Source organism: Tamandua tetradactyla, chromosome 7 (genome assembly GCF_023851605.1).
Source record: "Tamandua tetradactyla isolate mTamTet1 chromosome 7, mTamTet1.pri, whole genome shotgun sequence".
Lineage (NCBI taxonomy): Eukaryota > Metazoa > Chordata > Mammalia > Pilosa > Myrmecophagidae > Tamandua > Tamandua tetradactyla.
The window spans coordinates 4,286,195-4,312,978 of record NC_135333.1 but is presented as its reverse complement, the minus strand read 5'-3'; the positions used below and the strand labels follow the sequence as shown (position 1 = coordinate 4,312,978).

General features: G+C 43.3%; 1 protein-coding gene across 1 annotated transcript in view; it reads right to left on the bottom strand.

Moving 5' to 3' along the window:
* The window catches only part of SLC35F3 (solute carrier family 35 member F3), a 135,641-nt gene extending 109,276 nt beyond the window's left edge, over positions 1-26,365 (bottom strand). The window contains exons 1-2 of the mRNA XM_077167804.1: positions 25,952-26,365; positions 3,201-3,525 (exon numbers count right to left, since the gene is read on the bottom strand). Of these exons, the coding sequence (XP_077023919.1) occupies positions 3,201-3,525; positions 25,952-26,027 (401 nt within the window). The 5' untranslated portion in view covers positions 26,028-26,365. The remainder of the gene's footprint in view (positions 1-3,200; positions 3,526-25,951) is intronic.
* Positions 26,366-26,784: the final 419 nt, after the last annotated feature.

Here is a 26,784-nt window from a genome sequence, read left to right as displayed (position 1 = left end):
GGGGACCCCCAAGCAGTTTACAGAGGACCAGCGCTTGCACAGTTCATGGAGCCCAATCCGAGTAGTGAGTCCTGGTTCCCACATTTGGTCATTTTTAAAACCTGCATCTGGGATTCCATAATTCCATGACCTTAAAGTGCGGCTTCTTCCTCATCACCCGGATGCTTGTTAGAAAAGCAGAACCTCTCAAACCCACTCCAGACCTGCTGAATCAGTCTGCCTTGGAACAAGATCCCAGGTGACTGTAGGATGCTGCAGTTTTGTTTTTTTATTTTTTTTGCATGGACAGACACCAGGAAGTGAACCCAGGTCTCCGGCATGGCAGGTGAGAATTCTGCCACTGAGCCACCGTCGCACTGCCCGATGATGCAATTTTGAGGAGCAATATATCCTTTTCTTATTCTATGCTGGCTCACGTTGCTGTCTTAAAACAGGAGTAGACCAGGTGGAGGTGTTTAACAGAAAGGACCTTCCATCTGACTACATCCTGATAACCAAAAGAAAACCTGGTTTGTCCATCCAGCTTCCCTTTCTCTGAAAATGATCTCGTCTTTTCTCTTTTCTACCGAGCTACCTACCAAAATGCTTTTAATCAAAAACCACATCTCACCATGTCTTCTCTGGCATTAATTTTGATAAAGGCATGAAGACGGAATATGTGATTTCACTTTTCCTTCACTCTGGGAACCTTAAAATCTGTTTAAAGAACTTCCAATCTTTGTTGTCATGGAGTTTTGATTTCCTAAATCTGTTATGTTAAAATTTTTCTCATCCCTTTTGATGAAGACTCCCTCAAATAGTGGGCATGGCTTAATTTATGTGCCAATAATTGGTTGGTAAATTAGCAGCTAACATAGCGTGCAATCAGAAAGATTTCTTTTACAAGGTGGAGCCAAACAATGAGGTGGTAGAAAATGGGCAAGGTTTTAACTGGCTTCATTAATCAAGTTATGGTTATCTCCATATCACTCCCTCTCCATTCTTGTCCAATCCTCACAGAAGGGTCACCGTATTTCTTTTCATGATTCCCACAGGACACTTTTTATAGAAAGCCAATAGTCTAAAATCAAGGGGTTTATGTCTCTGCATAACTAATCCCCTTCCGTGACCTTTCATTTTTTCCTATCTTGGTTTTTTAAGCTCTACTGTTTCTTCTGTGTTGCACAATAGGGCCTGCCCTTAGTGGCCAGCAGAGCCAATCTTGTCCCAAGATAAACGATGGGGCATGTTTGGGGCAATGGCTGGCATTGCTGCTCAGGGGAGGGTCTTTTTCCACCTGCATGGTTGAAAGAAGCAGGGGTAGAGCATTTCATAGTGTCTTTCAATAATTTTTTATTAAGAAAGGAGTACATAAGCTCAGTTTTAGCCCTTTATTTGAGGCAGTAAAGTAATATTCTCTTCAATTTAAATAAAAGAACTTTTCTAATTATGAATTAAATACACTTATGACTACTTCACTTTTAAATACATCTTCTCTGTGTCTAGGAGCACGCTTGCCTTTGGAACAATCTTGGGCTCTCTCAGGGCTTCTAACTGTGTATGTTTCCATCTGTTTTGAGCTGCTATTTAGAAAAGGTACACTAAGTGTCCCTTGAACAAATATTAGGCTTGCTCAGATGCGACTGGTTTAAGTCAATGCTAAGAATGCCCCCAAGCCTGGGTCCCGGCCCCACACACCTGCCTGCCTCATCTCCGGCATTTGGCTGGAATCTTTTTCAATATGGGGAAGGCTGGCCTCTGGGACTCCATCCAGGCCCACCAGTACCCCTTCATTGAGGTGAATTAGCGCTCTGAGTTACAACTTAATCTCTCAAAGGAACCAGGTCAAGTTCCCTCAGAACATTAAAAAAGTCCAGCAGCCCACACCTCCATCGGGACTCTCCGGGGACAGAACCGCATGTTCTCAGAGAGAAATTCTGATCAGAGTGTAGCTCTCCATTCCCAAACCCCTTCGCACCTTGGATGCAGAGATACATGCAAAGATTGAGAGATGCTTCAGTTATCTCGTGACTTCTGAGGCCAATTACAGAAGAGGGTTGAAGACTGAAGCATGTGGTAATGAGAGGTGGCAGTTTTGACGTGGGTATGTGTTTGATGAAGGTGGGATGGGCAAAAAGGCTATGGTGGAGGAGTGTAGAAACCTAAATTTCCAATTTCTTTTTAATCCATGGGCCTGACGAAAGAGATGTTTCCTAGGGTCTACTGTGTCACCTTGACTGGCATTCTTTCCTGGTTTTTATTTTTTTTTCCTGACTAGACTTGATTTGGGCCATAAGCAAGTCCTTGCCACAGGCCACTGACAGCCCCCATCTTGGGCAACCATGAGATACAGTAATTGGCATATGTCAGCGTCTGGAGCCAAAACCAGCAATCTGACTCCCTAGGAGGCTGGCAGAGACCTACTGCCTATGAGAGTAGGGGGTTGGCCCCTTCTTGAAAGAGACATTATTCCAGTGGACTCAGTAGGAGAAACCATAATTATCATCAGCAGACACTGCTTTGGTTTTTATATCAATACTGCCAGATGTTCAGACCCATGCAATTACGTACACAGAGAAGGCAATGCCTCGGATTGGAAAGTGAATGAGCAATGAAACCTTTGCAACGGCCATCTCCATGAGGGAAGATAAGGTAGAGGAAGCAAGTAAATCGCTTGGCTCCACCCATGTCCTTGCAATTTGCCCCCCAACCCCATGCCTCCCAGCCTGGTGATAACCCTCCAGCCTGCTGAGAAGTAACTGAGCAACAGAGCGCTGATACCATTTCTAGGCTTTCTGGGGTCATACCAGAAGCCATCTCTGGAAGATAAAGGAACTCCTAGGGCTATGGGCCAAGAGACGGGGGAGTGAAGAGTTCAAAACCCTGAGGTTAGAGAGAGAATTCTGATCACCATCCCCCACAAGACAGCAAGCAGGTGCCTTTACAGTAACGTCTCACAATTCCCCCACCCAGACCCTCCCAGCACCCTGTACAGAGCAGCAGCCGCATCTGCATCAGCATCAGCACAGGCATGAGCATCTGCAGCTGCATCAGCATCAGCACCTGCATGAGTACCTGCATCTGCAGCAGCATCAGCACCTGCATGAGCATCTGCAACTGCATCAGCATCCGTATCTCAGCAGCAGCAGCATCTGCACCAGCGTCAGCAGCTTAACAGAGCAGCCTCCAAGAAAGAGGATGGCTTCCCAGGATGCACCTACCTGTATCTTTGCTTCAAAGATTGCTTCTCTGTTGACTTGCAGACGTGCCCCGCATAGTACAATGGAAAGAATAAAAAGTTCCAGTTGGTGGCAAACCACGTCAAGGTGAAAGGAGCATCAAACTTCTTGAAGGTCAGCTTGGCGAGCTGCGTGGAGCCTGCCCAGGAGGAGCACACGCACAGCACCACCGCCATGCCCCAGAAAATCTTCTTGAGCTGCGCCCTGGAGCATTTCCAGCAGAAGCGGCTGGCTCTCCCACCAGCCTCTGCCCCAGCCGGAGCCTGAGCCTCTGCAGGGGCCGGGGGGTCCCGGGAGCGCTCCTCCCCTGGAGGGAAGAGAACAAACGCTGTTAACAGGAGCCTTTGGACCTTGAAAGATGGGGGTTGAGGGGGAGCACAGGGCTGCTGACCCCACTGCCCTTATCATGCCCAGCACCCAGCATGCTGGGGCAGGAGAGTAGAGACAGCTTCCTGGACAGTGATGCCATATAAAACTTAAATGGCTGTTTTCAAGGTTTTCCTTATCCTCCAGAACCTAATACTCAGAGTGAGGTCCATGGACTGGAAGCATCAGCACCACCAGTGAGCTTGCTGGAAACACACACTCTCAGCCCCACCCAGGTGGCTGCATCAGAAGCTGCATTTTAATAGGTAATCTGTTAAACGTATGTTAGACTTCAGGAAACAATTCTCCAGGGCACAAGGGTGGCTGAAATATTTTCCTGCATTTTATTTCAGCCCCCACAAACTGACCTGCTACTGGGTGCTGGGCAGTCGTAGGAGCTGCAGATTCCTAGATGAGGATTCCTAGGTCATCATCTCTAAAAGCTCATGATACATGGACAGAAATTCCTCTTGCCTGTTGCTTAAAGGAACAGATGCCAAATTTTCATCTTACTTTGCATGTATAGCAAAAATAGACTTATCCCTCTTTTTTTTCAATCTGTTCTAATTGGCTTCCTGCTGATTCCTCTCATCCCACTTCAGCTCTTTATTTAAAAACCACAACCCTTGGCAGCTGGCGCTGTGGAAGGCCCCAGACACTCCATTTCAGGGCCACATAATTCTGGACACCAGGTTGCCGTCCAAACCTGGCTCAGTGAGCAATGTCAGTCCATTAGACCGTGAGAAGGTGTGAAAGGCTTTATTTTCCACTGTTTGTTTTTCATTCATGATTGTGTGCGTGACAGTCAGCTGGAAATTTAAACAGAGCTGTAGCCTCGTGCAGGGTGTAACTATGGGCAGATGCAAATTTCCAGAAGGCAACTGACGCCCTTTTATGTATTCAGGCTGGCATTCGGCTGAATGGGGGCCCATAAGTACTACGAGGCCATTTCCTTTTCCACTGTCAGGGTACAGAACTGAGCACAGACGATGTTGGGGTCAAAAGAATGCTCTCTGTTTTATTTAAATAACTTTAAAAACATTGAAACCCAGTCACTACAATAGAGTTTTATCACACTTTCTGAAATATCAAAATCCTGTGAGGTAAATATCCTGATTCAATGTAGCCTTTTATACAAGTGTGAGCTAACCCCATCATTAAATGCCAGCCCTGGCTGATCTGTTTTAGCCAAAGGTATTTGTAACTAGTCAGGAGATATTACCTATTGACCCAAACACTGTTTGCAGGATTTTACTGGCCCCAATCCTATTTGACACCATCTATAATGCGCTTCATTACCTGCTTTATTAATATTTAATCTCCTACTCCTCTTACTTTTCATGTGTGTATATCCTAATTAGAAAGCTTTGGAAAACCAAATGTCTGACCACCTTTTGAGCCTCAGAGAAGCTGTCAGTTTCCAGAATGGGCTGCATGGCAGGGAGAAGCCAAGGAGAGCAAAAGGCAAGGTAGGTTCCTATCCAAGTGTGTTATGTCCCCTCACCAGACTACTTGCAGTTGTTCAGAGTGAGTTCCTACAACTGAAGGCAAATGCAATTTCAGACAGAAGCAAACACATTTCAGTTTGCACTGATTAACTACCATTTTGGATTAGCTATTGCAACTTTCCATTATTGGGGTAATGTGCAAGGGTGGGGGTTGGATGGATTTCTTGACTATCACATCACTGTCAAAAACTCATACTGAAAAGATAATTGTGGAAATGAAAAAAACAGTCCATGCAGAAAGAAAATGGAATTTCACATTTTCAGGAGTTGAGAAAGAACTCCTGAGGAGACTGAATAAATGCAGGGTTGTAGCATGCTTTTCATTTAGTGTTGTCATTCTGGCAAATAAAGTTTTAAAACATAAAAGAAACAAGCAATGATTGATGCTGTATAGCTGTCATAATGAAGGAGAAAAATCACCGAATCATGTAATTTGTATTGTTAAAATGCTGCTGTGGGTTTGGATTAAAGAAGTTATTCTCTAATTTTGTAACCTCTCTGGATCATTTAACCAAGGGAAATAGTAATAATACACAAACAAAATAAAGACATTCAAAACTGAAATCAATACTCTATATTTAAAAATACCAATGAATATAGGATAGAACAATGTTTCCCAAAGTGTAATGCTACAAATAGGCATTATGGAAAAAAAAAAAAAGAATTTCTGGGTCTAGTAACTTTGAAAAACACTAAGTAGAACAAGTGTTCCTTTGCCATAGGAACTCAGAACTAACAGACACTGTGAATTTCCAAGAGGCAGCTCCTGAAGGTGGTGCTGCCTAAATTATTTAAATGTTTAACAGCTTGTGGTAGAAATAGTGTTCCCTGGAACCCACTTTGGGAAATGCAGGAACAGACCCATAAAGAATCAAAGACAACCAACCCTAATTCGTTTCAAATCTCCCATTTCACTGTGTGGAGCCTCTATTTATAATAATAATCATTTAATATCAATTTCATTAGCTCACTCAATTCTTAATACTTCCACATACTTCCTACCTCATATAAACCTTAAAAAAATTTATGATTACTTTATAAGAGTACCAAATAGGATAAAGAGAAAACAATCTATAATCTTAGCACACACAGATGCTAAGATATCATCGCTGACTTTTTGCTGCATTTTCTCCAGCCTTTTTTTGTCTTTGCAACACACAGACACACACATACACAGAGCTCTTAAAACAGCTGTGACCCATCACACATGCATACCCTCAGATACCCACTTACACACTCACACAGCAAAATCGGGATAGGACTGTATTTTCATCCTGCCTAGTTTTACCTTAATGCACAGCGGCGTGGGACTTGATAAACCTCACAGGGTCTCTATGCACAGTGCAATGCACCCTCAGAGAATCTGCCCTATTCTAAGAGTTCTAGGTGGTCAATAAATAAACACAAAAACATGGTTACTTTTCTTCAGGAACTTACAGTCTATCTAGAAGTGTCCAAACTGACCAATGAAAGAATGAGTTACATGTGAAACTGAGAGATTTTTTTTACTATAACTACAACAGGAATTCTGAAGAGAGAGCCCCTGTAGACCGTTATCAAGTGAAAAGAGTCAGAAGGCAGCCGAGGCTTAGCCTGTGCCTTGTAGGATCAAAAGCTCTAGGTAAAAGAAGGAACAGAGTTCTGGGTCAGGAACACACAAAGTCTGCAGAGGTGAAGGGAGAAAGATGGTGAGGTCTGAAATCCACTGCCACCTTGCCCCCTGCAGCTTCCAACCTTGATTTGGCCAGACACAGAGCAGGAGAAATTACTAGCTTGGCTGATGTTACTGGAGCAAATTCAGATGTGGACTCTACTGTTATTTACGAAGTGAAAACCCCAAGGTTCATAATAAGGGGATCAAATTAGGTGCAGAATAAATGTGGAGCAACATGATCTATTTGGTTAGCAGACATATTTATTCTCTGCCATTTGAAACACAGCAAATGCTGCAAGAGGCATTTGAAAGACATTCTCATCGTCATCTGACTTAAAAATTCGAACCATATTTCCTCAGGGTCATTTTCAATGGGCGGTCCAATTTATGCTCGGGAGACATCCAAACAGGTTTCAGATAGAAGGGATTACAGTGAGGAGGGCAGTATCTCTTCTCAAGAGCCTCTCCAAACTTCAGCTGCAGGAAACTTTTGTTTTCTTCCTCTGCACCTCAAACTGCAAGTCAAGCAATTCCTCTATCTGATTTCACTCCTTGGTAACAGCTGAAAAAAGGAATGCAGATTGCCTCAAAGAAATCAGTGCAGAATTTCATTCAAGCTATTTCCTGCTTTGGTTCCTTTGACAGTTGTTATACCCCTAGTAATACTATTTATGTTATCCTTACCCTTATTCTCCAAAACCCCTTCCCTACAAACATCCCCTATGTTTATGCTCTACTTGCACCTTAAATTTTAATCTTCAACTTTAGCCAACAGTTCTGGAAGTAATGCAAAGCAGATTACACACTCTGGCTCCATAGTTGTGCTGGCAGATGCTGTAATTGTAGCGTTAAGCATCTCCCATGTCGCTGTGTTACCTCTAAATGCTCTTTATGCTACCTAATTCACTCAAAAAGGCTGGGAAACAGGCGGGCTCTTCCCAGTTCTGTAACAAGAGTTGCTTGCATTGAACACTGGGGAGAAAGTTGAGTGCATGTGTGTGTTGTGGTTGAGTGTTCTCTTGTATATGATGGAAACTCCATCATATCATGAGACATAACCACGACTGGGCACGAGCTTCCACGCTGAGCTGTGTCTCTGTGTCCTGAGGGCTGAGGGCAGTCAGGCAACTTTGAGTCTATAATCTGCAAAAAAGCACTCAATACTATGAGTATCTTATGAGGGATTTTAAAGCATCTCACCCATTGGTCAAGCAGAAGCAGTGTCTGGAGGAAATGTCTAATCATCAGAGGGAAACTCCAGGTTATAACAGTTGAGTTAGAGATCTAGTTTAGCTGTCATCTCATTCTGAAACCAAGGCAAGCCCTCAGTATCTTGAGCTAGCCACAGCTTTTCCCTGAGAAAATAAATTCTAGATGAGTGGGTGATTTTTGAATTAAGTTTTTTTTTTTTTGCATGGGCAGGCACCGGGAATCGAAACTGGGTTTTCGTCATGGCAGGCAAAAACTCTGCCACTGAGCCACCATTCCCACCCTTTCTTTTTTTCGGAATGGGTGATTTTTATGTTTATTTTGTGAAAGTTATTTCTACAATGAGAAAGGAAGAAAGATTGGAAGATCATTGGCTCTCAACTTAAAGCGACCATAAAATGGCTCTCCCAAACCTGCAATAGAACACAAATGTTTCTTTTTTGAAGTTCCCTGAGACTAAGTGGATCTTTTTTTGACTCCCTCTATGAAAAAGCCTCCAGGCAGTTAAGACTTGGAAAGTTCCTACCTCATATCCTCGGGAGTAAGGGAAACGGAGTTGAAATCAAAGACTAGCTGGTGGGCTGGTTGCTCAGAGACCCAGGCCCAGAGAATAAGAAGAGATAGCTCACAACTGATCTATACGTAAGTAACAACCATAGATTTATTTTTTTTTGCAGCTTTATTAAGGTATAATGTTTATGCCTTAAGATTCACTAATTTTAAAAGTACAATAAATGATTTTTAGAAAATTTACAGAGTTGCGCATCCATCACTATGATCTAGTTTAGAATATCCTCACGCCTTTTTGCAGTCACTCCTGGTCCCCACCTCTAACCCCAGGAAACCACAAATCTGCTTTCTACTTCTATAGATTTGCCATCTCTGGACATTTCATATAAATGGAATCATACAATATGTAGACTTTGGCTTTGGCCTTCTCTCATTTAGCAGAATGTCTTTTGGGTTCATTCGTGTTGTAGCATGCAGAGGCAGTTAGTTCTCTGTTTTGGCTCATAATAATTGGATGGTATGCTGGTTTGAAAGGATTATGTGCCCTAGAAAAGCCATGTTTTAATATTGATCCATATTGTGGAGGCAGCCATTTCTTTGAATCCTTGTTCAGTTCTGTAGATTGGAAACTTGATTAGGTTATCTCCACAGAGATATGACACACCCAAATGCAGGTATTAACCTCTGATTAGGAGGCAATGCGACTCCACCCATTCCAGGTGGGTCTGGATTAGTTTACTGGAATCCTTAAAAAGAGGAAGTATATTGGAGAAAGCTTCAGAGCTAGGAGAGGGATAAGAACCCATGCAGCCAGAGACCTTTGCAGATGAAGAAGGAAAACACCCCCAGGGGAGCTTCAGGAAGCCTGGAGAGAAAGCTAGCAGACATTGCCATGCTTGCCATGTGCCTTTCCAGTTGAGAGAGAAACCCTGAACGTCATCAGCCTTTCTTGAATGAAGGCAATCTCTTGTTGGTGCCTTAATTTGGACATATTTATAGACTTGCTTTGATTGGGACATTTTCACAGCCTTAGAACTGTAAATTTGCAATGTAAAAAATTCCCCCTTTTCAAAGCCATTCTATTTCTGGTATATCACATTCCGGCAGCTAGCAAACTAGAACACATGGATATACATTTTGTTCATCCCTTTACCAGTTGATGGACATGGAATTACTTCCGGTTTTTGGCTATAATAAATAATGCTGCTGTGAACATTCACATGTAAGTCTTTGGGTGGACATATTTTCATTTCTATTGGGTAGACTAGTTAGGCTTCTGAGGCCCTTTGTTCAATACATGTTTATTGACCACCTATTCTGGGGCACAAGACAGGCACAATCTTCCCTAGTAGAAGTTGCTTACACTTAAGTTCAATTGGTAGTGCTTAGATTGCTTAGAACTTAAAGTGTTAGGTACCTCTAATTTCATCCAAACAGGACACAGTTGAGAGTTTCTCTGAAAAATAGAGCCCTTCCCACCCCCAACACCCTTTTGTCCCCTGGCCTACCCAGGAAGAGAAAGACAGGAACTGATGAACAATTTCCCATTTATTGCTGCTGATAGATACATCAACCCAGGGTTTGGCAGCTAAATTAAATAGCTTTTGTTGATGCTATTTGCAAGTGTTAACGTACCTCCCCAAAGTCCATTTAGTGCTTTGTCTATCTCATCTATTCATTAAATGCTTGCTCAGAGACGTTTTTGTGCGTAATTTAATTTTTTTTAAACACTGGTTTGGAGGAGAGGGAAGAAGACAACTTGCAGAAAAGGCATCACACATTTAAGGCCACATGTGCTGAGGTCCCAAGGCAGACCTCATTCCCATATCTTTGCCCAGTGTGTCCATCAGCACTAGCCAGACCATCTATTTGAATTCTTGGACTTTGGGTTGGAAAAACTCCCTCTATTCATCATGATTGAGACTGTTTATCCATGCTCCTGACTAGCTCTAGGAAAAGAATGGAATCTGCAGATCAAGTTGAATGCTGACCTTGGATGCAGAAGAAAGAACAGGGAAATAAAGGGGCAGGTGGCAGTTAAACATTCAGTATGTAAGTTATGCCCTTGGCCAGGAAATTTTATATATCTTTTTTTTAAATGGTCAAAATGTTGGTGGTCAGTATGATTATTCCTGTTTTGCAGATTGGACAACTGAGGCTTGCTTTCCCAAGGCAACAAATTCATGAATAGCTGAGGTGAAGCACCTACCTGGGTCTGCCTGACTCCCAGGCAGCAAAGGGAATGGATGTGTCCACATTCTCCCTTTTGAAAGTCAAGTAGGGCTGTGATGCTATCTCAGTGGAAACTGCCAATCACAGAAGAGGGACTTTAGGTTTCCAGAGGACAGACATCCCTTTTTTGTTTGTTTGTTTGGCAGGGCCTCCTGGCTGAGATTCACAGCCCTGTAATGAGGGTGTTACAGTTGAGAGGGAGTGAGCCGAGCTTGTGAAGGTGCAAGGGTCAGATAGAGAACTCTACCACTCAAGCTGCAGAGGACACAGGGATGTTTGTTTTGATAACCTATTTGGAGAAGAAATAATTGCATTGGTTTACTATATTACAAATATTAGATACTATCTCATACTTGTTTGTCTCCTGTGAATAGCTTAAGCTTGTAAAAGAGTTCTTGGAGGCAGTGTGTGGCGAAAACAACGGCAGCTGCAAGGGTTTTGTTTTTGTTTTTGTTTTTTTGCATGGGCAGACACAAGGAATCGAACCTGGGTCTCTGGCATGGCAGGCAAGAACTCTGCCACTCAGCCACCATCGTATCACTCTTTTGTGTTTTTAAACACAAAATTTAGTTTTGCACTGGGGAATTACTTCCCTGGTAAAGACACAGAATTGGGAGGCAAAAGAAGCCTGGGTGGGGGAAGGCTTCTCCTAGCTCCTACTTAAGTTCTTTCCTGAAACTGCCGGAACTCTGTTCTGACTGCACACTAGAGGCAGGATCCATCCACTTCTCTCTACCATTGCCACCATCTCATTCAACAGATATCTGAATTGATATCTTCAACCTCACTGCCCATCTCATGAGAGGTCCCTGAATAACCCCTAAATCTACAGATACTATTACATCATGTCCTGGATTTCAGACAATCCTGGAAGATGCATAGCCTAAGGCAAACTATGACTTGGAAGAAACTGATTAGAGATGGGTGTATTAGTTTATTAAACTGCCGGAATGTAACATACCAGAAAAAGAATGGCTTTTACAAAGGGAATTTAATAAGTTACAAGTTTATAGTTCTAGTGCCTAGAAAATGTCCAGATTAAGGCACCAACAAGAGTGACCTTCACTCAAGAAAGGCTGATGCTGTCCAGAACACCTCTGCCAGCTGGGAAGGCATGTGGCTGGTGTCTGCTGGTCCTTGTTCCTTGTTTATTGCTTCCAGCTTCTGATGCCAGTGGTTTCCTCTCTAAGGGTCTGTGGACCTTCACTCATTTCCTCCAGGATACAACTCTGGGTTCAGCCTGCTTAGCATCTCATGGGAGGCACTTGCAACATCTGCAGGACTCTGCTCACGTCTAGGCATTATCTCTTTCTGAGATTACTTCAAGCATCTCCAAACATTCGCATCTCATGTTGGCTCTGTCAGCTCTGAAGCAACTCTTCTCCAAGTGTTTGCTTCTGCTCTAAGGTTTCTTCAAAATATTTCCTCTTTTAAACAAAATATTTTCCCAGTAAACTAATCAAGACCCACTTTGAATGGGCAAAGTCACATCTCCATCTAATCAAAAGGTCACCCTCACAATTGGGCATGCCACACATCTGCAGAGATAATCTAATCAAGTTTCCACCCTACAGTATTGGATTAGGATTAAAAGAAATGGCTGCCCCATTTCTTTTGGGGCAAGATTGACCAGATGGCTTTTCTGGGGTACATAATAGCTTCAAACTTCCACAATGGGTAAGCTTTAAAATAACACATTTGCACCTTAGGGGAAGGGTCAACACCTGTTCTAGGGAGGGAGCTAAGTCCTGTGCTTCAATAGGTGGACTGAAAAGATTTTGGGTTAAAGAAATCAGTTTTAATTCACATATCACATATCCCTGCTAGTCATGACCTGTGCCACCTCATGGATTTCATCATTTTCCTGTTCTGGGGACTTTGCCCCTCTGTATGTGCAGCAGGAAGCCCCAACTGCAGATTGAGTGATATCTAGGTGTTGTGAATAACCTCCACACAAATATAGACAAACACACACACACCTCTTTTCTAATGATTTCCCTTTTCAGAAAGTTAGCATCTCCAGCTCTGTGGGCTTTTATGTGGACTGGAGCTTAGGCTTTAAGGAACTCACAGGGAAAGTCATGGTTTTATAAGAAGGCAGAGTAGATGCAAGAACAGTGGTCTCCAAGCCAAAGAGGCATCTACACCTATGCTCCGTGGGGTCTTTAAGAAGGGGGTGTCCTGTAGCTTTGTCCCATGGATAGGCCAGTCCAGCTTGGCTCTCATCATGTGCAATGCCAGGGCAGCTGCCAGGCAGGGAAGATACCTCTGCTCAGAAGAGGCACATGATTTGGTTGCTTGGAGTACTAGAGGAAAATGAGCAGGACAATAGGGCAAAACTATAACTGATAGCAAGAGTTAATACACAATTTATCTTGATGATCAAAACTCCATTTATTAAAATATACCCTCAGGTTTCAATAAGGCAGGACTAAATTCGTCTCATTAAATACCAAAGTGGGGTCACCTTAATATGGTAAACACAGCCTCCCAGGCTTTTTTTCTCCTACCCAATGGCAAATGTTTTTCACTAATTGAGGGTGATGTGGTTGAGATAATCCCCAGTTAATGAAGATTCAATACAAAAATTCTGGGGCTGAGGGGGAGATAGATGTTGGAGACTTCAATATATCACTTTCATCTATGCATAGAACATCAAGACATAGGATCAACAAGGAAACAGAATAATATGATAAATGTACTAGCCCTAACAGACATATGCAGAATATTGCACCCCAGAATAGCAGGATATACATTCTTCTCAAGTGCTCATGGTTCATTCTCCAGGATAGACTGCATGTTGGGTCACAAAACAGACTTCAATAAATTTTAAAATACTGAAATTATACAAAGCATCTTCTTTGATCATAATTGAATGAAGCTGGATATAAAAAATAGGCAGAGAACTGAAAAATTCACAAATATATGGAGGTTAAATAACACACTTAAACAATGAATGGGTCAAAGAAAAAAATTGCAAAAGAAATCAATAAATATCTTAAGATGAGAGGAAATGAGAATAAAATATATCAGAACCTATAGGATGCAGTGAAGGCAGTGCTGAGAGGGAAATTTATAACCCTAAACATTTAAGGAAGAAAGAGCTAAAATCAAAGACCTAACTGCACACTTGAAAGAACTAGAAAAAATGCAGCAAACTAATCCCAAAACAAGCAGAAGGAAATAAATAACAAAGATTAGAGCAGAAATAAATAAAATTGAGCTAAAAAAGAATAGAATCAACAAAACCAAAAGTTGATTTTTTGAGAAAATCAATAAAATGGACAAACCACAAAATAAAGAGAGATGATGCAAATAGACAAAATCAGAAATGGAGGGGGGGAGACATTACCACTGATTCCACTGAAATAAAAAAGATCATAAAAGGATGCTATGAACAACAGTATGCCAACAAATTAGACAACTCAAATGAAATAGACAATTTCCTAGAAACACACGAACAACCTACAGTGACTCTAGAAGAAATAGAAGACCTCAACAAACCAAGCATAAGTAAAAAGATTGAATTAATCATCAAAAACTTCCCAACAAGGAAAAGCCCAGGACCAAATGGCTTCATGTGTGAATTCTACCAATCAGTCCAGAAGAATTAATACCAATCATGCTCAAATTCTTCCAAAAAAATGAAGAGGATGGAACACTACCTAACTCATGTAATGAAGCCTAAATCACCCAAATACCAACACTTTTTTTGTAGGTAAAGACACTACAAAAAAAGAAAATTATAGATCAATCTTTATAATAAATATAGATGCAAAAATCCTCAACAAAATACTTGCAAATTGGTTTCAACAGCACATTAAAAAATTATGCACCATGATCAAGTGGGTTTTACCCCAAGTATGTAAGGGTGGTTCAACACAAGAAAAGCAATTAATGTTATACACTACATTAACAAAATGAATGGGGGAAAACTACCTAATCATCTTGATTGATGCAGAAAAAGCATTTGATGTAACCTAGCATTTTTTTTAAAAATATTTTTATTGACAAAACAACTTACAAACACAAACATTCTTAATACACGAACATTCCACACTTGGTGTACAATCAATAGCTCACAATATGATTACATAATTGTATATTCATCACTATGATAATTTCTTAGAACATTTGCATCACTTCAGGAAAAGAAATAAAAAGAAAAAATAAAAAAACTCATACATACCATATGCCTTATCCCTCCCTCTCATTGACCACTAGTATTTCCATCTACCCAATATATTTTAACCTTTGTTCCCCCTATTTTTTTCTATAGCCCTACCACTTTCATTGATCACTAGTATTTCAATCTACTCAATTTATTTTAACATTTGCTCCCCCATTCTATGTTTATTTTTATCCATGTTTTTAAGTCATCTGTTCATACCATAGATAAAAGGAGCATCAGACACAAGGTTCTCACATCACACAGTCACGTTGCAAAAGTCATATCATTATACAATCATCTTCAAGAAACATGGCTACTGGAATACAGCTCTACAGTTTCAAGCATTTCCCTCTAGCTACTCTAATACACCTTAAACTAAAAAGGGGATATCTATATAATGCATAAGAATAACCTTGAGATAACCTCTTGACATTGTTTGAAATCTCTCAGCCACTGACACTTTATTTTGTCTCATTTCTCTCTTTTTCCTTTTGGTTGAGAAGGAAACCTAGCATTCTTGATAAAACGCTTCAAAAGATAGGAATAGGGGCTGCAAGTGTAGTTCAGTGATCGAATTCTTGCCTGCCATGGGGGAGACCTGGGTTTGATTCCCAGTCCATGCACTTCCCTAAAAAGCAAACAAACAAAAATTCAACAAATGGTGCTGCAATAATGGGATACTCACATGAAAAAATAATGAAATGTGAGCCTGCTATACAGCATAGAAAGGAACAGAAGGAAACTTCCTCAGTATGATAGAGCATATATGAAAAACCTACAACTAACTTCATATTCACTGGTGAAAGACTCAGAGCATTCCTTCTAAGATCAAGAATAAGAAAAGGATGCCCACTGTCACCACTGATATTCAACATTGTTCTATAAGTTCTAGCTAGAGCATTTAGGCAAGAAAAAGAAATAAAAGGCATCCAAATTGGAAAGGAAGAAGTAAAACCTTCACTATTTGCAGATGACATGATCCTATATTTAGAAAGTCCTGAAAAATCTATAACAAAGCTACCAAAGCTAATAAATAAGCTCAGCAAAGTGATGGGATACAACACCAACATGCAAAAATCAGTAGTATTTTTTACATTAGTAATGAGAGAACTCTGAGGAGGAAATCAAGAAAAAAATTCCATTGAAAATAGCAACTAAAAGAATCAAATATCTAGGACTAAATTTAACTAAGGATGTGAAAGACCTGTACTCAGAAAACTATAAACATCACTAAAAGAAATCAAAGAAGATCTAAATAAATGGAAGGACATTCTGTGTTCATGGACTGGAAGACTAAACATTGTTAAGATGTCTGTGCCAGTTTGAAAGTGTTGTGTACTCCAGATAAACTATGTTCTTGGATCTTTTTGACTAAGTTATTTCCATGGAGATATGACCTACCCTATTGTGGGTGGGACTTTTTGTTTAGGTGGTTTCCATGGAGATGTGTCTCAACCCATTCAAGGTGGGCCACTTACTGGAGTCCTTTAAGAGGGAATCATTTTGGAAAAATCTTCATAGCTGATACAGATAGAAACCTGTGAAGATGCAAAAAAAAACACCCTCAAGGAAGCTGTTTGAGACCAGAAGCCAAAGGACCAGCAGATGCCAGCCATATGCCTTCCCAGATCTACCTTTCTTGAGTCAAGGTATCTTTACCTGGATGCCTTAGTTTGGACATTTTTATGGCCTTAGAACTATAAATTTGTAACATAATAAATTCCCTTTATAAAGGCCAACCCGTTTCTGATGTATTGCATTTCCAGCAGAATTAACAAACTAAAAGAATGTCAATTCTACCCAAATTGATTTACAGATTCAATGCAATTCCAATCAAAATTCCAATAGCCTTCTTTACAGAAAGAGAAAAGCCAATTATCAAATTTATTTGGAAGAATAAGGAGCCCCAAACAACCGAAAACATCTTAAGAAAGAAGAACGAAGTTGGAGGACTCATACTTTCTGGCTTTAAAGCATACTACAAAGCTACAGTGGTCAAAACAGCATGATACTGGAATACTCATCAAAGGAATCAAATTGAGAGTTCAGAAATAGATGCTTATATCTATGGTCAATTAATTTTTGACAAGGATATCAAGACCACTCAACTGGAATAGAATAGTCTCTTCAACAAACGGTGTTGGGAGAACTAGACATCCATATCCAAAACAATGAAAGAAGACCCAAATCTCATACCCTATACAAAAATGAAAGCAAAATGGATCTAAATATAAATGCCAGAGCCATAAAACTCATGGAATAAAATGTAGGAAAGCGTCTTCAAGATCTCGTGGTAGGTGGTTTCTTAGACTTCATAACCAAAGCACAAAAAGCAACAGAAGAAATAAATAGATAATTGGGACCTCTCAAAACTGAATACATTTGTACTCCAAAGGGCTTTGTCAAGAAAGTGAAAAGGTAGCCTGCTCAATGGGAGAAAATATTTGGAAACCACATATCTGATAAGCATTTAATATCCAGAATATATAAAGAAATCCTACAATTCAATAATAAAAAGACAACCCAATTAAGAAATGGGAAAAAGACTTGAATGGACAATTTTACAAAGAAGAAATAAAAATGGCTAAACAGCCATGAAAAGATGCTCAGTACTACTAGCTATTAGGGAAACACAAATCAAAACCACAAACAGATATCAGTTCACACTTACTAGACTGGCAGCTATTAAAAAAAACGGAAAACTGCAAGTGTGAAGAGGATGTAGAGAATTAAGAATACTTATTCACCACTGTTGGGAATGTAAGATGGTCCAGCCCTGTGGAAGAGAGTTTGCCAGTTCCTCAGGACCCTAAGTATAGAACTACCATATGATCCAGCTATCCCACTACTAGATACATACTCATAAGAACTGAAAGCAGGGATGTGAACAGACATTTGCACACTGACGTTCACAGCAGCATTATTCACAATTGCCAAAAGATGGAAATAACCCAAATGTCACCAACTGATGAATGGATAAACTAATGTGATATAAACATGTGATAGAATATTGTTCATTTGTAAGAAGAAATGAGGTGCTGATGTATGTGACAACACAGATTAACCTTGAAAACACAACGTTGAGTGAAATAAGCCATACACAAAAGGACAACTATTGTATGATCTCACTGATATGAATTAACTATAATGAGCAAACTCATAGAGTTAATACTGAGAGTATAGATTACCAGGAGACAGAATGAGGGTAGATAACAGGGAACTAATGCTTAATTTCTGCAGAATGTTTAATAAAGTTGATTGTAAATGTTTGGAAAGGGATAGAGGGGATGGCAGCACACTACAGTGAGTGTAATTAATAGTGGTGAATTGCGTGTTTGGTTGTGGTTGAAAGGGAAGTTTATGGTCATGTATGCCGCTAGAAGGAAGGCTTAGAGGATGAAACATGGGACTGCATAGTATAGTAAACCCTGTTGTGGATGATTAATGTGGTTAATTGTACAAATACATGAATGTTCTTCTGTGAACTAGAACAAATGAATGTCACTATTACAAGGTGATAACAATGGAGTAGTATATGGGAAAAAATAAATCTGGCATGGACTGTGGACTGTAGTCAACAGTACCATTTTGGTGTTCTTTCATTGATTGTAACAAAGGTACCAACTGGTGCTAAGTGTCCATGATAGGTGGGTATAGGGGTATGCGGTTTTTCATTTTTTTGGAGCAATGAAAATGTTCTAGAATTGATTGTGGTGATGAAAGCAGAACTCTGTGATTATACTGAGAGCCACCGATTGTAAAATTTGAGTGCATTTTATGGTGCGTGAATAAAACTTTTTATAAAAAAAAATACTGGGGCAAGCCTCAGACAAAATTTGAAATTATACAGCATCTCCTTGAGGTCTTTCTGTATCTCTTCTGGCATCACCCCATCACCTGGCACCCTTTCTTGTGTCCAATGCCTTCTCATTGCTGCAAATCCATGAGGCAAATTGAACTCACATAGCTGGTGTTTCCACCCCCTGCTCAGAAATCCAATTCATCCCTAAAAGCAATGTGCACACACATGCACACATGCCAAATTCTTTATTTGTCCAATCTCATTCCCTTAGAGCTCTGTGCTCTGACCATAGCTAGTAAGGGATTTTAATCAGATAAACCAATCTTAGCTAATGAGAAATCTACTTAATAGAATGTTCCTGCTAAAAGATCCTGTGGAGATCTAGCCTAGTCCCCTCTTTTTTCAGAAAGAGAAGCTTAGGCTCCAAGAGGTGAGGTGACATGCCCAATATATTAATTAACTAGCAGGGTGCAGGAAATGAAGTTCGAGTGTCCTAGCACCTAACACGGTGTTCTTGCTCCTCTATCTATATCCCGAGCTACATGATGTCTTAACCAGAGCAAATGTATCACTTGCCAAAAAGGCTTTTAAGAATTAAATCTCTTCTTGGCTCTCCCAATATAGCTGCCCTGAATCCTTTCCCACCTCTTCAAGCCTTCAATCCCCATCCATCATTTTCAGCAGATGATTCCACTTCCTAAGTCACCAAGATCAAAGTTACCAGCACAGGTCCCCTGCTTCTCCTCTGCACCTCCACATTTCTCTGAATCTTTGCCCATCTTCTCTTTCCTGTCTCCTGAATTTTCAAGGCTGACTGCTCCCTTTCTCCTGTCTTGTGCTTTCCTTCCATGACCCTTCTGCCTCTCCCAAGTCACAACTGCATTCATCACCCTTGTCTTGGGCAACCTAAGACTTGTACCGAATCTGCCCCATTTCCCAGTTCACAGAAACACCCAGCTCCTCAAAACACCTCCCCAACTCCTCTCACCTCTGTCTCTTCCAAACACCTTACACCAAATGTCCCACAACTGCTTTTTCCTCCTTCCTCAAGCACTCACCTTTGCCATCAGTTTTGCACTCCAGCACCTATTTACAACAGTCTCTACATCACCCTTCCTGGGCTACACTTGACACCACATCACACCCTCTCATTGCTTTTCTTCCCCTGGTTTCCATGACGCTGTGTTGTCTGAGTTCTCCTTTTCCTTCTTTGGCTAGCTGTTTAGACTTCTCTCTGCCTCTCCTATCCCCCCAACACATATGATCATCAGGATTCTACTCTTGTTCACTGGTTCCCTCAATGCCACTCCTCTCTCACCCTAATTTGCTGCTCAGGCATCACCTCCTCTTTCTCCCACCTCTTGGCCAGCCAGACACCTGCATGGAAGTCCCGGGTGAGGCCTCAAACACAACTTGTCCGAGTCTGATTTCCTCTTTCCTCCCTCACGGCTTTTGTTTTCCCTCCTCTCTTTGCTCTCCTTCCTGATGGTATCTCCAATTCCCCACGTGTTCAGGTTCCCTTTCCAGGCCCTCCTACTTTATGCTCTGTCACCCCACCCTGGTGGTCCATCCTCTCACCTGTCCTGGTCCCTGATGGAGGGTGGTGTGGTGGTAAGGTGCTGTGTGGGTGGGAGCTGAAGAGTCAGAGTCTGGCCCTGACTCTACCACATCATAGTTATTTCCCAGGATAAGTTCCATAACTGCCTGTATGCTGTTCCCTCACCTGTATTGAGGAGATTGTGCTAGGACACATCGCTTAGGGACGGTGTGAGGATGAAGTAAGACAATCCACAAAAAAGGACACACAGCACACCTGTAGTGAACGTTAGCTGCCAGGATTAACACTAGCTCACACTTGGCCTACTGCACATGTCTCTTCGTCTTCACTTTCTACTTCCCAGGAGTGTTTTCTCAAATGTTTTGACTTTGACTTTCAATAGTAAACACACACTTGAAATAAAAGCATCACAGATCCACACTGCCCCTTATGACATGTGAGCTATTATCCTAATTCCTTTACTAAAAATCCTTTACAGTGATTTTTTTTTAAATCATTGTATTGTGACTTATGCAGTGGATTTCATGACCCACTGATGGGTCATGGCCCACAGTGTGAAGACCACTGCTCTACAAGGCGGCCTTAATTTTCTTAGACATGGATCATGTCTTTCTCTTCCTCTAGGGCTTCCCTTTCTTACCTGTTACAAACAACTCCCTAAGCCCAGCAGTCAGGATGCCCTGAGGTCAGCCTTAAAACCTGCCCTCCCTGTGTCTTTAGACAACCTAAGACCACTCACAAGTCTCTGTCAAGTGCTATACTACCCTAGCTCTGCACCTTTGTCCATGGGGCTTCCTCTGCCAGGAATGCCATGTTTTAACCTCCCGCCCATGACAACCAAGGGCAAAAATAGCATCCTCTGCAATGCTTCCCTAAGCATGCTCCCCAGGAAAATCAGTTCCAGGGGATTTATAGTCATCACCTGGAGTTTTCTGCAGAGAAGGATCCTGAGGCTACATCCATGCTCAGCAGGAAAGAATATCCTGCTATGTTATATCATTTTGGCAAAGAAGGGAGTAATGGCGGCAAGAGTGCCATGTGTTGGCCACTGGTGCCCCAGATGTAAATGAGCTCTCCCTCGGCTGAAATGCAGCACTTATTTAAAAAATTACATTCCAACATGTAATCATTTTGCATGTGCATTTTTGACCTGTGTTACTGGTTTGGAAGCCCTTTCAGTCAAAGAGTGTATCTTATTTCACTTAGCACCTCTTATAACACATTTGGCTCAATCTTTTGCATGTATTTGGTAATGTGTTTGATCAATACATGAATGACTTTTATCACTGAGGTTTTAGGCATACGACATGCCAAGAAAGGAAATATTTGGGGGCTTGGGAACCATTTGGCAGTAAATTTCTCATCACTCCTGTCAGATTGGGCCCACAGAACAGGGTCTCCACATAACCGAGCATCCTAGGATGACAGTGTTTTCCCACTGACAGAAACAGACCAGCCAGATCTGCTTTGTGGGTGACTGAGCAGCCTGATTCTCCTGGAGCAGAGGCCCTGAGGTTACTGCCAACAAAGATAGGCCTCATGAGTCCAGCTGTAGTCCTGACCATAGACCAAGGATGAAAACTTTTGGGGAACAAACTTTTATTGAGCACCTACAAAGTGCCATGATCTCATGCAATTCTCATTTCTACTGGAATAAAATGCAGCTGTGCAAAGAGCTTGCGACATTTTGGAGTCTGGCAGATAAGGGTTTGATAGCCTGGCACCTTGCTTGAATGACTTTTCTGAGCTTCAGTTTTCTCACCTGTAAATTCAGGTGCTAATCCTATACTTCCTTTGAGAGAAGTAGAGACAATGCAGCACTCCTCCCCCAGCACAATGTCTGCAATATGGGTACTCAATAGCAAAAGCAATTATTTTCATTATTGAGGGATGTACTGTCACTCCCATTTTCATATAAGACAACCAAGTCCTAGAGAGCTTTAATCATCAACCAGTCATTGAGTCAGGCACTAAACACAGTCCCTCTATCTCCAAAGCCCTCACTCTTTCCACAGTGGTTCATGCTACCCATCTTTCGGGGAATTTACCACACTGTTCTCAATGGCTAATTTCTACTGAACATGATTTTACTCAACATGAACCAGCTGGTTGTGAATACAGATGACCCTAGTAAAGACTAATTTGCTAGAGACAAGTTACTGATCAATATTCAGCATCTGCTTCCGGTGGAAAAGCCGGGAAAAGGTTATGAGAACAAGATAATGGCTGTCAGATGTGACAGACACAATCAACCTATGCCAGAAACCACTTTTCCAGCCTCCACCCGACCCGAGGCCCAGGCTGTGCAGACACTGTTCCCTCTGCCTCAAACGGCCTCCCCTCCCCTCTGTGGGGGACAAATTTCTTCACACCCTACCAGCTTCACTTGTGATACCTCCTCCTCCTCCGATTGCTCAAGTTTTAGTGTCCCTGCAACACTCTGTTCTTAGCGTGGTACCAGAACTTACTACCATGTATGTACTCAATAATTCATCTGTCTCTTTCCCATTAGACTGAAACTCCCTTAAGACAAGGAGCTAGTATGGCTCATTTTTGCATGGCTAGGGCCTCATTAAGTTGACAGAGGGCACAGAGTAGGCAAAGATGAAATATTTGTTGAATAAATGAAGTCCCCTTGTCCATTTTCCTGTGTTTGTGCTTTATCAAGAAATGCATTTTCTCTTTTGGTTTTTAATGTGCCACATACTGGTGCCTTCTGGCCTCCCCTTAAAAGACACACTTGACCAGCTAATAAATATTGCTTGTTGTCTGCATCCTGTCACTGTAGCCTGTCTGCCATCTACCCCGAAACAACCACGGTATGGGGACCACCTTGTCCTGTGCATCCAAGGTAAAACAAAATGATTCAACACTTCCAAAACAAGCACACAAGATGCAAATGGTTTCAAAAATAGATCCAAAGCCAAAGTGAACAAAAAGCATCTAGAAAAATAAGCAGGCAGAGAGAAAGAGAGCTCTATGTGAGCAGGAGGATACCAAGGGCAGGTTTGGTCAGGCCTCAATCTGGAGACTTGCTTTTACTGAAATACACACATGTATCCTATGCAAAAAGGAACTGGGGCTTTCACATATCACTGGAACTTGCAGATGCTTCTAGAAACTGTCCTTATATCTGTACTCTTTGAGAGCAGCAGAAAGGTTTGCTGAAGGAGTGAGGCAGTTTTTGACTAGAGTATTGACTGGGCATTTATTAAGCACCTACTATGTGCTAGGTATGTACTAGGTATTTTCACAAGCCTCTACCTCATTGCATTCCCTAACAGTTTGCTGAGGTAGTTATCATTTTCATTTTATAGTTGAGAAAGCCAAGGCTCTGACTGGTTAGAATTTACAGAAGTCAAACTGAATTAAATGGCAAAACCCAATTGCAATCCCCAATTTATTCATATTCTCAGCCCAACATGTTTCCTATTATCCAAAGACATTTCATGGGGTTGATTCAAAACAGTAAGCCCATGGTAAGGCAGTTGCTGAAGGGATTAGTTGAATGGGAGACCCAACGCTCACCTGGTGGTAACCGTAAGGGAATTGGAAGACTATCCTTACTTCCATTGGTTGAAGGTCAACTCCAGGCTCGGCTGTGGGGGAGCCCCTGTGCAACAGCTCACTGCCCCCTGCAGCACACCTGAGGCTGCAGTGCCAGCTTAGACCCCTCACTGTCACTGTCCTTGCCTACTATAAGTGCAGCTCAAACCTTGTCCTGCTCCAGGCAGAGTGGGGGCTGCCTGGGGGTACTTGAAAAGGTGGGGGTTGGCAACTTCCAACAAGGACTCAGTGTGTGTAACAGACTCCCAGCTTTCCTGAGAGAAATAAATAGCAGCCCATCACTCTCAGCTTACAGATACATCTGGGCAAAGTCTTTCTGTTCACAATCCAGAAGAAGGCTTGGAAATGTCAACACCCCTGGGAGAGGCAGCACATGCACTAAATTCAGGTGTAGATGACGGATACCCAGCACTCTCCTGCGATTGAGATGGGAGAGGAGAAGAAAAACCAACAACCTCCTAAAAACAAAGAAAAGACATCAACCTCCCGAAGAAAGAACAATATGAGAAGCAGGCAAGAAGCTGCCGATGTCATGAAAGAAAGCACGGGCTTTGAATCAAGCAGACCAACATTCCATTCCTACACCTCCACCTACTAGCTGTGAGGCCTTGGGCAAGTCCAGCTACCTTTCTGGCCTCCCGGTCCTCCTCTGGGAGACAGGAATAATGCCCGGATGGTTACTGGCGCCTCTGTGGGCGGACTGTGCTGAGAGCTTACGACTGCTTTCCTCCATCTGTGAGGCTCCGTCTTGCCTCACTGGCTCTCAGACTTACTGAAGTGAACAAACAAGAACTCATGAGTGGTCCCAGGGTCCCAGAACCCATCAGACAGAGGTTCCAGGTCCAGGCCATGAGGCCTGCAGTCCCAGGTGCAGAGCAGATCAGCTCCTATCCCAGAGTCTCTGGCGGGTGAACCCTTCACACACATATGTGCATGGATGGGCCCCGGGGCGCAGGAATGAACAGGGGCCTGGATGGCAGTGGCTGGGCCTGAGGGGGGATCTGCCTTCCTCCCCTGTGTCTGTCTCTTCCTGGTCTTTACCTGGCCAACTTGGCCAGCTGCAGGGAGAGTTAGCCCTTCCATCCCTGTCTCCTGGGAGGAGGAGTTAAGACTTAGGCTGGTCCTCCTGTGACCACCCTGTTCCCATTCCCACTCTAAAGCAAGGCTCCCTTCACTGCAGCAGGGAGGAAGCTATGTCCATGGTAGACCCAACTGTCCAGGGAAGGCAGTAGGCTCTCTCTTCTCCTGCTGTCTTCCTCCCGACTCCGGGTTGGGGCCAGTTCCTCACAGAAGGCGCTACTAGGATGCTTTCTGGGGCTCCGTTTCACAGTCCCTCCTGCCCCCTGTCAAGGGCCTGGGAAAGAGCATGTTCACAGGCTGGTGGTGGCTTTCAGAAGAGTTGCTCACCTGTGCAGCCTCACAGGAAGCGGCAGATGAGAACCAATGTGGGAAAATGCTGAAGCCACCCACAGGGCTGGGCAGTCATGGCCCTGGCGGGGAGGGCTCCAGAGTGGGCAAGGGAGGTGTCCTCCTTAGCCCTCAGCGATTCTCTCCTGCTCCGCCAGCCTCCGACAACCTCTGGTCTGCCTCGGGGGAGGGAGTGGGAGGAAGATGCTCCAAACCCAGGCAACTTGTGTGTGGGCGGTGTCTGTGTGTACGCTCATGGGCACACACAGTGGTTAGTTTCTGGGTGATTCCCCCCCCTTCCCCCGCTGGCAAGTGGCTCAGGACAGGCAGAAAAAGGCTGAGGGTGCTGCTGAGAGTTGGGCTGGGCTGACTGGCAGGAAGGATCTTGGGGTGGAGCCCCTGTGCTCCCCACAGCATCCCGGGGGCAGCCCATAGACCCCCACAGCTGTTTGCTCAATTGCTCCCTGCCCTGGGCAGCCCGGGAGCTGCCAAGTTACCCACCCCTCGCAGGTGGCGAGGGCGCTGCACTGCAGACAAGGCTTCCTTGGGGGAAGCAGACCCAGCAGCAGCCCCGTTGCCTGTGGCTCTGCTCCTGGCATTCCCCTCCCACCCCCACAGCCAGACAGCTCCAGCTCGGGGTGGGGGAGGACCCTGGCTGCTGGTCAAGGGTGGCAGCATCCACCCACTGGGACGCAGTGATCTTCCGCATCCCAGGACCCCCATGGCCACGCACGGCAGCGGCGCGTTACCTTCCACTTTGGTGAGGGTAAGGACCGGACTGTTGCAAGCGCTGAGCGGAGCTACCCTGGCTGAGTGCTTCTTCATGATGAGCCCGTCCGCCTGCAGGAGCTCTTCCGCCGATCGCCTACATCCTGGGGCCGGCTGGAGCAGTCCCAATCCTTTCCCTATTTTCAACACGGCACTCCGCCTTGGAGAAGTGTGAGCGGCTCTTTGCCCTCTCTCAATCTCTGCCTCGGAGCCTCTCTCGAGCCCTCTCCGCCTCTCCCCTTCCCTGTCTCCTCGGGGCTGCCTGGTTTGCCTTCCTTACAGGGGTTTCTCACTGCAGCGGCAGCGGCGGCGGCGGCGGCGGCCCCTCCTCGCACATCCCTCACCATCCACGCATCCACACTCCAGACACACGCACACACAGCCTCCTACTTTGAGGTTGCTGCAAACTACAACGTCACATGCAAATCCGCTCCCCACTCCCACCCCACGGTCTCACCTGCTCCACCCCCCGGCTGCCAAGCGAAGCCACCACAGCCAATCGTCCCTCAGAGCCCCGGTTCTGAAGGCAACCTCAGGGCAGGGCGGCCGGCTGCCCCACTGCCTCCCAGACCAGCTCTTTAATAAGATCAGTGCATTCAAGGGGAGATGCTGAGAAGTTAAGACTTAGTTTTCCACAAGTTTAAAAAAGGAGGATATTGGGCTTTGGATTGAGACTTTTCACCTCCCTGAGCCAAGTCCTGGATTGTTATTTTACAGAGAGTGCCAGGAGAAGTGCAAAGCTTCTCAAGGCTTGCATTAACTTGTTAAGCATCTAAGGGGCTTTCATTTGTCTAGCTCTGTGGACAACTCTGTT